Source organism: Somniosus microcephalus, chromosome 17 (genome assembly GCF_052327205.1).
Source record: "Somniosus microcephalus isolate GS21.2 chromosome 17, FLI_Smic_1.0, whole genome shotgun sequence".
Taxonomy (NCBI): Eukaryota; Metazoa; Chordata; class Chondrichthyes; order Squaliformes; family Somniosidae; genus Somniosus; species Somniosus microcephalus.
Window position 1 is genome coordinate 16,409,069 of NC_141003.1, and position 15,253 is coordinate 16,424,321.

A 15,253-nucleotide genomic window follows, 5' to 3' on the forward strand; every position below is an offset into this window, starting at 1 on the left:
CTCTCTGGAGTTTAGCAGAATGAGAGGTGATCTCTTGAACGATATAAGATTCTGAGGGGGATTGACAAGATAGATGCTGAGAGGTTGTTTCCCCTGGCAGGAGAGTCTAGAATTAGGGGGCATAGTCCCAGGATAAGGGGTCGGCTATTTAGGACTGAGATGAGGAGGAATTTCTTCATTCAGAGGATTGCGAACCTTTGGAATTCTCTACCCCAGAGGCCTGTGGCTGGTCGTTGGGTATATTCAAGGCTGAGGTAGATAGATTTTTGGACTCTAAGGGAATCAAGGACTGTGGGGAAAGGGCGGGAATGTGGAATTGAGGTCAAAGGTGATGCGCTTGAATGGCGGAGCAGGCTCGAGGGTTGGTATGGCCTACTCCTGCTACTAATTCTTAATGTTCTTATTAAACTTTGGAATTCCCGCCCTAAACCTCTCTTCTATATATCTCTCTCCTTCTTTATGACGTTCCTTAGACCCTACCCCCACCTGTCCTAATCGTGGCTTGGTGTCAAATGTTGTTTGATACCGCTCCTGTGAAGTGCCTTAGGACGTTTTACTACGTTAAAGGCGCTATATAAATGCAAGTCGTTCTTGTTACCTATCAAAAGTTGCAGTAGGTGTCCTCTGGTAAGGCTGGTGAGGGCGACTTTCCCAATTTTTGCAGCCGGTGCCCATCAGGCTGGTGTAGCATGGCTAGGTAAAACATGAAACTCTCTTTACTCTTAATTGACAACAGTCATGTGCAGAGAGAAGCTTCCTGGGCCTTTATGTAATGGGATTTGTTTTCTCCATAAATTGCTTCACTGACTTGCAGTTGATGTCGTTTGGTACACGTTATAATCCATGTAGAGCAACTGCCCATAGAAATAAAGGGGTCGAGCCACTGTGACAGTCAGTGGACGCCATCATCTCAAGAGACACCTTTGGGACTCGCCCTCCCGTGCCGGATCCATGATTCCCTGTGTGTATATCTCTTTATGTTCTACAGTTTCTTATTTCAATTATCTGTTGTTCCTGTAGGTACTGATGACAAATTTACACTGATATTTGGATGTGCAGGGTGTGCATTGACAATTTCACTGTTGATAATAATTTTGACGAGACTCAGATTGAAGGCATCAGACGGTAAGAACATTTCTTATTTCGCCGAATGCTTGTATTTTCTGCGATCCAGTCGTATTGTTACAAAACCGGAAGGGTAGGTGAATATGGATTGATTCACAGAATCACAGAAACCCCACAGTGCAGATAGAGGCCATTTCGGCCCATCGAGCCTGCCCGACACATATCCCACCCGATCCCCGTAACCCCTACACCAACACATATCCCCACCCTATCCCTGTAACCCCACGTATTTAATCCCCCTAACACTAAGGGTCAATTTATCATAGCCAATCAACCTAACCCGCACATCTTTGGACTGTGGGAGGAAACCGGAGCACCCGGAGAAAACCCACGCAAACACGGGGAGAATGTGCAAACTCCACACAGACAGTCGCCCCAGGCCAGATTCGAACCCGGGTCTCTGGCGCTGTGAGGCAACAGTGCTAACCACTATGCCACCGTGCTGCCCAATGTAGAGGAATAAAGTGCCCTTAACTACCTGCACCTTTAAAGAATGAAGTTACTACCACAAGAGCATTATGTGTTTGGCACTAGTTGAATACGACAATGTAATCCCGATCTTGAAATGTAAATATGTTACCTTCCCATTCGAACTATTCACTCAACTTATACACTTCCATTTTGCAACACCCGGAATCCTTAATGTTCTGCAATGTCTTAGTATCAGTGTGGGTCCAGATCTTGAAGCGTAAACAGTTTGAGGTAGATGTTGACTTTTGCGATAGTGTAAAACGGATGATAGCTAATTGGCAGACTGTTTTACATCTCTCCCGATTTCTAGTTCCCTGTGTGTGTGTCACTGGGAGAGATGTAAAATGGGCTGCCGTCTCACTAGCACCCGTTTTACACTATCGCACAAAGTCAAAGTCTACTCCATTGGGTGCAGCTTCACTACGGGGTATGAGAAGATCATGACCTTGTACTACACTAAACACCTTCAAGCAGATCTGTCCCTGCAGATCTCCTTACTTTATAAAGTAAATGTGACCAACATCAAATCATGTTGATTTTGCTGGCACACAGATTAAATTATTCAAGGTGGATTTGTTTTCCTTTCCTTTAGGCATTAAGAGAAATTCTGTGGAAGCGGGTCAGAGTGAAGAGCCGGTAGGGTGACAATGTTCTTTATGTTCCAAAAAAGAAGAGGGGGCAGGGGGTGAATAGCAACCCAATATATACATTCAGCCGAGAAGATACTATTTATATTTCATAGAATCATAAACTCTTACAGCACAGAAGGAAGCCATCATGCCTGTTCCGGCTCTTTGAAAGAGTTATCCAAATAGTCCCATCCCCCCGCTCTTTATCCATAGTCCTGCAATTGTTTTCGTCCCAATTCCCATTTTCTAAGTTCCTACTGAATCTGCTTCCACCATCCTTCCAGGCAGTGCGCTCCAGATCATAACAGCTGGCTGCATAAAAAATTCTCCTCATCTTCCCTCTGGTTCTTTTGCCAGTTATCTTAAATCTGTGTCCATTGGATACCAACCCACCCATCAGTGGAAACAGTTTCTCCTTATTTACTTTATCTAAAACGCCTCCGAATTTTGAACACCTGTATTAAATCTCCCCTTAACCTTCTCTGCTCTAAAGAGAACAATTCCAGCTGTAAGATCCTCCAATAGGCTGGGCTGGCCGAGGAATAGGAATGTGGCCGACGCCCCAGCAGGAGTGAAAACCTTCAGGAGAGTAGAGAGAGAGAGAGTTAATTGGGGAAGAAAGGGGAAAATGAGTAATGTGTAGTATTCATATGATACTTATTAGCTGTGTTCCAAATCATCCTGATTTTAAATGTACATAAATAATTTGTGCGTTATGGGTTTCATATTTAGAACATTACTCCACACCTTATGGGTGAAACATTGGATAAACTCATTGAGTGGGACAGAATGGAATTGTGCCCTAATCTATCAGTTACTCTGTGCATATTTAGTCTTTCAGACTCAGTTCCAATTGATGGTAGCTGGCAGCTGTATCAGGCTCTCCGCTATCAGTATTTCATGTATTTTTACAGGTTAGACAAGGGCCAAGTGAAGAGATTGTCGCCTACGCTACCCTAAACTTGAGAGACGACAGAGGACCTCCCAAACGGAGACAGGAGAAAGAGCACATCGTCTATTCCCAGGTATATAGGATTACATCGGATATACGGCACAGAAACAGGCCATTCGGCCCAACCAGTCCATGCCGGCGCTTATGCTTCACATAGCCTCCTCCCATCTTCCCTCATCTAAATCTATCTGCATAACCCTCTATACCCTTTTCTCTCATATGCTTGTCCAGCCGCCCCTTAAATGCATCTATACTATTCGCTTCAACAACTCCCTGTGGTAGCGAGTTCCACATTCTCACCACTCTTTGGGTAAAGAACTTTCTTCTGAATTCCCTATTTGATTTCTTGGTGACAATCTTATATTGATGGCCTCTAGTTATGCTCTTCCCCACAAGTGGAAACACTCTCTCTGTATCCACTCTATCAAAACTTTTCATAATTTTAAAGACCTCTATTCGGTCATCCCTCAGCCTTCTTTTTTCAAGAGAAAAGAGACCCAGCCTGTTCATCCTTTCCTGATATGTATACCCTCGCATTTCTGGTATCATCCTTGTAAAGCGTCTCTGCACCCTCTCCAGCCTGCAGATAGAGCGGAGGGATTGGCGCCAATATTATCCAAACCATTTCCATACAAAATCAACACTGTGATAACAGAGGCAATGTTAACAATCTGTACAGAAACGTGGGGGTAATTTTGACTTTGTGCGACAGTGTAAAATGGTGATAGCGAAACGGCATCTCTCCTACTGACTTCAATGGACATACAATCGGGAGAGATGTAAAACGGGCTGTGGGCCCGTGTCAAACTACCGCACAGTCAACATAATCCGCGTTTATTTTTCGGTTCTGGCTGTGATAATGATTGCTCTGAATGACAAATTCCAAAATAAGAAACTCACCCGACCAGACTGGCAAATATCTCTGTTACAGACGAACCAAGGAACCGCCGACAGGCTGACCTACGCCTCTCTCGTAATCAACACCACGAAAAACGCGAAACCCAGACACAAGGAGGAGAGCACGGTGTATGCCCAGGTACAGCTCAGTTCATTCATTGAAACACGATCAATGTTCTGCGGTACGGCACTGAGCCGTAGGAAATAGAAAGATCCCAGGTTTAATCTACCAAGTGTGCTGTGTCGGCTGATCTCAGCCAAGGTTCATCATAATTGACCTCCGTGCCCCAGGAATCGGCAGGGGCGGCTGAAAAGTGCAGGTGCGTGGGCAGGTTCAACCTTGGAGCCTCCGCCATGGGATCAGCAGGTAACACAGGCTGTCGAGGCTCAGACACCTTAAAACGGTACATTGCGATATGAGATATACTTAACAGACGGGTGTGGCATTCCTTTGTCTGCTATTGTAATTGAAGTATTCACTTGCTCATTTAAATGGATTACAACAGCAGACGAACTAATTTTATATGAACGTTAAACTCGAATACTCACAAGATTTTTTCGGGCCTAAGAATGTACACTGAGGCGGGTGGGGGCACAGATGCTCCTGGAATTGGAGCCCAACAGGAATCATTGTTTGCAGAGCAAGGAGAAACCGGAGAGAAAATAAAATCAGTACAAAATCTGAATAAATCGGTTCCAATCTGAAGTTGGTAATTGATGACAGGAAATTTCCCCACAGCCTTTTTTAAAGCTTGATTGCTTCAGGCAATGAGTGGGCAATGGAGTAACGGCTGCTACTAAATGTTACTTTCACAGACTAAACAAAGAGGCGGAGACAACAAGCTGACTTACGCCGCTCTGCAGCTTGCTGATTCCAAGAAAACATCAAAATCGAAACACCAAGACAAGCGGGCTGTGTACGCAGAAGTAACCGTGAGAAACAAAGAGAGAAGCTGAAAATCGGAATACAGTCCGAAGATGTGGGCTATTGATGAGTGCAGGCCCAGGGTATTCGATTATACACCATATAAAATGTGTGTCTATCACTGTTTTCAGTTATTGCAGCCAGACGAAGGAGTGACACCTGGAACATCACACATTTTGTGTGTGTGGCGGGGTGGGGGGTTGGTTGAGGAGGCAGGTGAAGTGGTAATTTTCACCTTCAGTGTTGAGGCGGTAAACTGGCGGAATTCGTCGCCGGCCCATTATACAACCAGCCCGCTATCACGCGCTTTCCATGGCGAGGGCAGAGTCCGCAACGCCAGTTTTACGCGGGCTGCAAGCTGAAAATCTACCTCGGCCCATATGTTCTGGATTTCAAGTGTGCACAATGTACTGTGCGCGATATTATCAACTCGTTGTCATCGAAATTTTGCAATGTCAGCTTGCGATGGCTCTTAAAATTTTGCTTGCATGTTTGAGATCATAGGGATTCATAAGGAGTCCCTTGCAGTCTAATAAAGTGCTAATCGATTCAACGTTTTATAAAATGAATATTTATTTACATTAACAAATTATAACATTTGTCTTTTAAAATGGTTGAGGCGACAGCAATTATTTGCCGCGAATTCTTCGTGTAGTGTGGTCTTTCCACAGGCTCGAGGGAGGAGGTAGGCCAATGTACCCATACCATAGCAATGAAACGTTTCCTAAATTATTCTATATCTTGAAGTAGCCGAGTTTCAATCCAGGGACAGATGAGCCTAACCCCCCCGCCCCCCCCCCCCCCCCCACACACACACACACACACACACACGCCCCACGGGTACACAAATTAAGTCCTAGGCAAAGGGGCAACATCACTAAAATATCAGAGGCTGGTCCAACCAAACAATTTTAAACAAAATTAAAAGCAAAATAGTATCAAAATCAAAATGGAAAATTAAATATGGTCCCTACCGGGCATCCCCCCACCCCGAACTTCACATGAAGCGAACCTAGTTGGAGAGTACAGTACACACAGCAACTATTGAAATAATGAAACAATTTATTTCTTCCCGCTCCAAGAGAAGCACAACTCAGTTGGATCCAACCGGGAGAAAGAGAAACGCAGCTAACATGGACTCTGGCTGTGGTCCGGGGTTCTGTAGTTTTCAGTGTGGTGTCGCAAAAGGCACCAGCTAGCCGAGCCCAATTCGGTTTCGTTGTTAGTTGGTTAGTGAAGGGGCACTATAGCAGAACAGGGCGCAACTCGAAGGTGCACTATGGTTCCAACACTGTAAATCAGTCTCGGGTACACAAATAGGCCAGAAAGACAAAAGATATGGGCACAAGTGCATGGCGTTCTGGAGTGGGGAGGGTGAACAGCCAGTTGTCGTGGGGCATATAGGTACCAATGATATAGGTAAAAAAACGGCATGAGGTCCTAAAAGCTGAATATAGGGAGTTAGGAGGTAAATTAAAAAATAGGACATCAAAGGTAGTAATCTCAGGATTGCCATGTGCTAGTCAGAGTAGAAATAGAAGGATATTTCAGATGAATACATGGCTAGAGGAATGTTACAAGGGGTAGGGATTCAAATTCCTGGGACAGTAGAACCAATTCTGGGGGAGGTGGGACCAGTACAAACTGGACGGCTTGCACCTGGGTGAAACCGGGACCGATGTCCTAGGGGGAGTGTTTGCTAGTGCTGTTGGGAAGGGTTTAAACTAAAATGGCAGGGGGTTGGGATCCTGTGCAAGGAGACAGAGGAAAGGGAAGCAAGGATAAAAACAAAAGGCAGGAAGGATAGAAGCAAAAGTGGAAGGCAGAGAAATCAAGGGTGTAAATTAAACAGGGCTACAGTAAAGAAAAATTCTAAAAGGACACAGAGTGTTAAAAAAGCAAGCCTGAAGGCTTTGTGTCTTAATGTGAGGAGTATTTGCAATAAAGTGGATGAATTAGCTGTGCAAATAGATGTAAATGGATTTGATATAATTGGGATTATTGAGACATGGCACCAGGGTGACCAAGGCTGGAAACACAACATCCAGGGGTATTCAATATTCAGGAAGGACAGGAAAAAAGGAAAAGGAGGTGGGGTAGCATTGCTGGTTAAAGAGGAGATTAACACAATAGTAAGGAAGGATATTAGCTCTGATGATGTGGAATCTGTATGGGTAGAGCTGAGAAATACCAAGAGGCAGAGAAAGTTAGTGGGAGTTGTATACAGACCCACAAACAGTAATGCTGAGGTTGGGGATGGCATTAAATGGGAAATTAGAGACGTGTGCAATAAGGGCACGGCAGTTACCATGGGTGACTTTAATCTACATATAGATTGGGCTAACGAAATTAGTAACAATACTGTGGAGGAGGATATCCTAGAGCGTATACGGGATGCTTTCCTGGACCAATATGTCGAGGAAACAACAAGAGATCAGGCCATCTTAGACTGGGTATTATATAATGAGAAAGGATTAATTAGCAATCGTGTTGTGCGAGGCCCTTTGGGGAGGAGCGATCATAAAATGATTGAATTCTTCATTAAGATGGAGAGTGAAGGAGTTGACTCAGAGACTAGGGTCCTAAATTTAAATAAAGGAAACTATGATGGCGCGAGTTGTCTAGGATGGATTGGGGAGCATTACTTAAAGGGCTGACAGTGGATAGGCAATGGCAAACATTTAAAGATCGCATGGATGAACTACTGAATTTGTTCATCCCTGTTTGGCATAAAACTAAAACAAAAAAGGTGACTCAACTGTGGCTCACAAGGGAAATTAGGGATAGCATAAGATCCAAGGAGAGGACATATAAATTGGCCAGAAAAAGCAGCAAACCTGAGGATTGGGTACAGTTTAGGATTCAGCAAAGGAGGACAAATGAATTAATTAAGAGGGGGGAAATAGAATAAGCTTACAGGGAACATAAAAACTGACTTTAAAAGCTTCTCTATATAGATGAAGAGAAAAAGTTTGGGGAAGTCAAGTGTAGGTCCCCTACAGTCAGAATCAGGGGAATTTATAATGGGGAACAAAGAAATGGCAGACAAATTAAATACATACATTGGTTCTGTCTTCACAAAGGAGGACACAAATAACCTCCCAGAGATGTCGGGGAGCATAGGGTCTAATGAGAGGGAGGAATTGAATGAAATCAGTATTTGTAGGGAAATGGTGTTAGGGAAATTGATGGGATTGAAGGCCGATAAATCTCCAGGGCCTGATAATTTACATCCTAGGGTACTTAAGGAAATGGTCCTCGAAATATTCGAAGCATTGCTGGTCATCTTCCAAAATTCTATAGAATCTGGAACAGTTCCCATCGATTGGAGGGTAGCTAATGTAACCCCACAATTTTAAAAAGGTGCTAGAGAGAAAACAGGGAATTATAGACCAGTAAGCCTGACATTGGTAGTGGCGAAAATGCTAGAGTCCATTAAAAAAGATGTAATAGCAGTGCACTTGGAAAACAGTGACAGGATTGGACAAAGTCAACATGGATTTAGAAAAGGTAAATCATGCTTGACAATCTGCTGGAATTTTTTGAGGATGTAACTCGTAGAATAGATAAGGGAGAACCAGTGGATGTGGTGCATTTCGACTTTCAGAAGGCTTTCGATAAGGTCCCACATAAGAGATTAGCATGCAAAGTTAAAGCACATGGGATTGGGGGTAAGGTAATGACTTGGATAGAGAACTGTTTGGCAGACTGGCTTTAAAGAGTTGGAATAAATGGGTCTCTTTCCGAGTGGCAGGCAGTGACTAGTGGGATAACACAGGGATCGGTGCTAGGACCCAGCCATTCAAAATATATATTAATGATCTAGACGAGGGAACTAGATGTAATATCTCCAAGTTTGCAGATGACACAAAGCTAGAGGGCGTCTGTGTTTGAGGAGGATGCAAAGAAACTCCAGTATGATTTGGACAGGTTGGGTGATTGGGCAGATGCATGGCAGATGCAGTATAATGTGGATAAATGCGAGATTATCCACTTTGGTGGCAAAAACAGGAAGACAGATTATTATCTGAATGGCAATCGATTCGGAAAAGGGGAAGTGCAACGAGACGTGGGTGTGCTTGTGCACCAGTTGCTGAAGATAGGAATGCAGGTGCAGCAGGCACTTAAGAAGGCAAATGGTATGCTGGCCTTCATAGTGAGAGGATTCGAGTACAGGAGCAAGGATGACTTGCTGCAGTTGTACAGGGCCTTGGTGAGACGACTGCTTGAGTATTTTGTGCAGTTTTGGTCGCCTTTTCTGAGGAAGGATGTTCTTGCCATGGAGGGAGTGCAGCGAAGATTCACCAGACTGATTCCTAAGATGGCAGGAATGACGTATGAAGAGAGATTGGGATGATTAGGCTTATATTTCCTAGAGTTTAGAAGAATGAGAGGGGATCTCATTGAAACTTAAAATTCATTAACATTCTAACACGACTAGACAGACTAGATGCAGGAAGGATGTTCCCGATGGCGGGGGAGTCCAGAACCAGAGGTCACAATCTAAGGATAAGGGGTAAGCCATTTAGTATTGAGATGAGGCGGAATTTCTTCACCCAGAGAGAGGTGAACCTGTGGAATTCTCTACCACATAAGGCAGTTGAGGCCAATCCATTAAATATATTCAAGAAGGAGTTAGATATATTTCTTAAGGCTAAAGGGATCAAGGGATATGGGGGGAAAGTAGGGACAGGGTACTGAGTTTGGGTGATCAGCCATGATCACATTAAATGGCGGAACAGGCTGGAGGGGCCGAATGGCCTATTCCTACTCCTATCGACTATGTTTCTATACCCCCTTTGAGCAGAGTACAGAGGTTTCATAAAAGGCTTTTCAACAAAAATGTGTACTTCTGTTCAAGATCACATTTGGAGAGTTGGTTAACTCTACTTTATAAATAGATTATAAAGTCTGGCTTACATTTACATAAACTGAAGTCAGCAGGTAGAGTATCGGTACCACTACACTGCAAGTCTGTGTGATGGAGTGGAGCAGGCACGAAGCTATCAGTTATATTGGTACCAATGCACAATAGGGTAGGGGGATGGTGGAGAAACACTGGTTCTGAAATTCCACAGGGATACTACCATCAATTCAGCTACAACTTCAGCAGACCAGGGGGCAACTGCAAAGAAATGGCACAATTAGGTGTTTGTCATTTCCTTCGAGTTGCCAAAATTATAGCGGGAGACCAGTGATAGCCTTATGGAATGTCAGGGATACTGTATTGAAACCAACGTGCTTTGCACTAATTGTGTAATAAAAGTTCATCTTCTCAGCATCACTCCCACCAGTGACAGACCCATCCCCACCATAATACTTCACTGAGCACCAACTTGCTTTGGATAGCAAAACGAATTACTGTTTAATTGCATGCAGCAATTTCAGTGCAGGTAGATCCACTATGAATTATACATGCCTACAGCAATCCTAATGACAGCACTTCTATATTGCGCCCAGCATCTGACAGAATTGCAACGCTACAATGATGGACAGCATCAAAAAAGGCCAGATTTCTAACAATCTCTGCAAAGTACTCAGTACAGAAATGCAGTTTTTTACTTCCTTCTTTGGATGTAAATGGCACAGGCAAGGTCACATTTGGTGCCCTGAGAAGGCGATGATGGGTCTTCTTGAATTCTCCAGTCCTCCCGATTGATGGTCCTCCCACATTCTAACTCACCTCAGGTTTGCCAAGAACGAACTCTCAACTGCATTTCAATGCATTTTGTGAAAGCATGAAATAAATATCTAATGCTTCCAACTTGCTGTTTTCAAGATAAACAATTAAAACAGACATTTCCAAACTTAGAAGAACTTCAGAATTAGAGCTAAAAGCTGAAGGTGGAATGAACCACAGCCCCAAACAAACCCAGACCCACAGGTGTCAAGACCAAGCTACACTCATCTCGAGAAAGATTTATATCCCCGCAGGCCAATCTTTTAATAACTTTAGTCCAGTTCAGACTGAATCTTTTCCTTTGTGGCTTCAAGTACTCACTACCCTCCACCACCCTGCCACCCCAATATTTTTTGAATACATCCAAATACAGCATTATGACTGTTTGCAATCTGACACTTACTGCACTACCCACCGATTGTGAACATTTCAATTTGCTGCATAGAAACATTGAAGATAGGAGCAGGAGTAGGCCATTTGGCCCCTCGAGCCTGTTCCGCCATATAATTAGATCATGGCTGATCATCCAAATTCAATACCCTGTCCCTGCTTTCGCCCCATATCCCTTGATCCCTTTAGTCTTAAGAAATATATCTAACTCCTTCTTGAATATATTTAATGAATTGGCCTCAACTGCCTTGTGTGGTAGAGAATTCCACAGGCTCACCACTCTCTGGGTGAAGAAATTCCCCTCATCTCAGTACTAAATGGCTTATCCCTTATCCTTAGACTGCAACCGCTAGTTCTGGCCACCCCCGCCATCGGGAACATCCTTCCTGCATCCAATCTGTCTAGTCCTGTTAGAATTTTGGAAGTTTCAATGAGATCCCCTCTCATTCTTCTAAACTCTAGTGAATATAAGCCCAATCGACCCAAGCTCTCCTCATACGTCATTCCTGCCATCCCAGGTCACTGCACGCTCTCCATGGCAAGAACATCCTTCCTCAGATAAGGCAACCAAAATTGCACACAATACTCAAGGTGCAGTCTCAACAGGGCCCTGTACAACTGCAGCAAGACATCCTTGCTCCTCTCTCTATGAAGGCCAACATACAATTTGCCTTCTTAACTGCCTGCTGCACCTGCATGGTTACCTTCAGCGACTGGTGCACAAGGACACCCAGGTCTCGTTGCACTTCCGCTTTTCCCAATCTATTGCTGTTCAGATAATAATCTGTCTTCCTGTTTTTGCCACCGAAGTGGATAACCTCGCATTTATCCACATTAGACTGCATTTCCCATGCATCTGCCCAATCACCCAACCTGTCCAAATCATACTGGAGTTTCTCTGCATTCTCCTCACAGCACACACGCCCACCCAGCTTTGTGCTGTCTGCAAACTTGGAGATATTACATCTAGTTCCCTCATCTAGATCATTTATATATATTGTGAATAGCTGGGGTCCTAGCACTGATCCCTGCGGTACCCCAATAGTCACTGCCTGCCACTCAGAAAAAGACCTGTTTATTGCAACTTTTTGCTTCCTGTCTGCCAACCAGTTCTCTATCCAAGACAGTACCTTACCCCCAATCCCATGTGCTTTAACTTTGCACGCTAATCTCTTATGCGGGACCTTATTGAAAGCCTTCTGAAAATCCAAATACACCACATGCACTGGCCCTCCCTTATCTATTCTACCAGTTACATCCTCAAAACATTCCAGTAGATTAGACAAGCATGATTTACCTTTTGTAAATCCATGTTGACTTTGTCCGATCCTGTCACTGTATTCCAAATGCTCTGTTATTACATCTTTTTTAATGGACTCTAGCATTTTCGCCACTACCGATGTCAGGCTTACTGGTCTATAATTCCCCGTTTTCTCTCTACCACCTTTTTAAATTGTGGGGTTACATTAGCTGTCCTCCAATCCATGTGAAATGTACCATAGTCTATAGAATTTTGGAAGATGACCAGCAATGCATCTACTATTTCTAGGGCCACTTCCTTAAGTACCCAAGGATGTAGATTATCAGGCCGTGGGGGCTTACCGGCCTTCAATCCCGTCGATTTCCCTAATACCATTTCCCTACAAATACTGATTTCATTCAGTTCCTCCCTCTCATTAGACCCTATGTTCCCCGACATCTCTGGGAGGTTATCTGTGTCCTCCTTTGTGAAGACAGAACCAAAGTATGTATATAATTGGTCCACCATTTCTTTGTTCCCCATTATAAATTCCCCTGATTCTGACTGCAAGGGACCTATGCTTGACTTCACCAATCATTTTCTCTTCACATATCTATAGAAGCTTTTACAGTCAGTTATTATGTTCCCTGCAAGCTCACTCTCATAATCTATTTTCCCCCTCTTAATTAATCCCTTTGGCCCCCTTTTCTGAATCCTAAACTGGTTTAGGTTTGCTGCTTTTTCTAGCCAAATTGTATGTCCTCTCCTTGGATCTTATGCTATCCCTAATTTCCCTTGTTAGCCATGATTGAGTCACCTTTTTTGTTCTATTTTTATGCCAAACAGGGATGAACAAATTCTGTCATTCATCCATGCATCCTTTAAATGTTTGCCATTGCCTACCCACTGACAACCCTTTAAGTAACGTTCCCCAATCCATCCAAGCCAACTCGTGCCTCATACCATCATAGTTTCCTTTATTTAAATTAAGGACCCTAGTCTCTGAGTCAACTACTTCACTCTCCATGTTAATGAAGAATTATATCATATTATGAAAGCTCCTCCCCAAGGGGCCTTGCACAAGACGATTGCTAATTAATCCTTTCTCATTACATAATACCCAGTCTAAGATAGCCTGATCTCTAGTTGGTTCCTCGACATATTGGTCCAGGAAACCATCCCGTATACACTCTAGGATATCCTTCTCCACAGTATTTTTACTAATTTGGTTAGCCCAATCTATATGTAGATTTATTCACCCATGAGAACTGCTGTGCCCTTATTGCACGCGTCTCTAATTTCCCATTTAATGCCATCCCCAAACTCAGCATTAATGTTTGGGGGACTGTATACAACAACCACTAACGTTTTCTGCCCCTTGATATTTCTCAGCTCTGCCCATGCAGATTCCACATCATCAGAGCTAACATCCTTCCTTAATATTGTGTTAATCTCCTCTTCAACCAGCAATGCTACCCCACCTCCTTTTTCTTTCTTCCTGTCCTTCCTGAATATTGAATACTCCAGGCTGTTGATTTTCCAGTCACAGTTACCCTGGAGCCATGTCTCCATAATCCCAAATATATCATATCCATTTACATCTATTTGCACAGCTAATTCATCCACCTTATTATATATGCTCCTCGCATTAAGACACAAAGGCCTAGAAATTCAGTGGGCTGCGCCACCAGTTAGTGCCCAAAGAGGGCACTCAGTGGCTTTAGCGCCACTGGCCACACCTCCCGCGATATTTAGCGGGGCGTTAATGGCGGCGTTAGCCTGTAGTGCTGCACCGCCACCGATGACGTCATCGGTGTGCGCAGCACCCCGCTCCCACCCCGATCACCATATTTGGTCGTGCCCGCCTCTTTAAGCCGGTCGCAAATCGCGACCGGTTCACCGGGCCTACCTGTGGCGGTAGTGGCGCAAATTAAGGTGGAGGTGCGGGGCGGCCGCTTTTTCGGCGGCCGCCTGCCAACACCTCCATCCCCGGCCTCCTAAACCCCCCCCCCCCCGCGGCATTGCCAGCTGTTTCCCGAGAGCCCGGCACTTCTCCTTGGTGCCGGGCTCATTTGCCGGCACTCGCGAGCGGGGCTCGCGCTGTTGCAGGCACTTCCCCCTTAACAGTGGGAGGAAGGCCTGCAGTACCGAAGCGTGCCGTGCCGCAGCGTGTGGTGCTGCGGCACGTTGCGCTGCGATAATCAGTTTCAGCGCCCCAAGCAGGACGCGGGGAGCCTCAAGTAGCGGCCCGCTTCCGTTTGGGGCACTGAAACTGAATATCGGGATGGCGCAAGTGGCTCCGCTCGCAGCGGTAATTCCGGCGCCCAGGCGAGCTTGGCGCCCCAAACGGAACCCAACTGAATTTCTAGGCCAAAGCCTTCAGGCTTGCTTTTTTAACACTCTTAGACCTTTTAGAATTATTATTTACTGTAGCCCTGTTTGATTTACACCCTTGATTTCTCTGCCTTCCACTTTTGCTTTCCTCCTTCCTGTCTTTTGTTTCTATCCTTGCTTCCCTTTCCTCTCTCTCTCTGTTCCCAACCACCTGTCATTTTAGTTTAAACCCTCCCCAACAGCACTAGCAAACACTCCCCCTAGGGCATCGGTTCTGGTCCCGCCCAGGTGCAAACCGTCTAGTTTGTACTGGTCCCACCTTCCCCAGAGCCGGTTCCAATGTCCCAGGAATTTCAATCCCTCCCTCTTGCACCATTCCTCTAGCCACGTATTCATCTGAAATATCCTTCTATTTCTACTCTGACTAACACATGGCACTGGTAGCAATCCTGCACTTACTACCTTTGAGGTCCTCTTTTTAAATTTTCCTCCTAACTCCCTTTATTCAGCTTTTAGGACCTCATCCCGTTTTTTACCTATATCGTAGGTGCCTATATGCACCACGACAACTGGCTGTTCACCCTCCCCCTCCAGAATGCCTTGCAGCTGC

At 44.7% G+C, this 15,253-nt stretch overlaps 1 protein-coding gene across 1 annotated transcript in view; it reads left to right on the forward strand.

The window, feature by feature from the left end:
• Positions 1-5,548, forward strand: part of LOC147105536 (tyrosine-protein phosphatase non-receptor type substrate 1-like) — a 29,447-nt gene extending 23,899 nt beyond the window's left edge. The window contains exons 5-9 of the mRNA XM_086010920.1: positions 1,021-1,125; positions 2,189-2,232; positions 3,140-3,250; positions 4,109-4,213; positions 4,891-5,548. Coding sequence (XP_085867046.1) covers positions 1,021-1,125; positions 2,189-2,232; positions 3,140-3,250; positions 4,109-4,213; positions 4,891-5,031 — 506 coding nt within the window. The 3' untranslated portion in view covers positions 5,032-5,548. The remainder of the gene's footprint in view (positions 1-1,020; positions 1,126-2,188; positions 2,233-3,139; positions 3,251-4,108; positions 4,214-4,890) is intronic.
• The last annotated feature ends 9,705 nt before the right edge of the window (positions 5,549-15,253 follow it).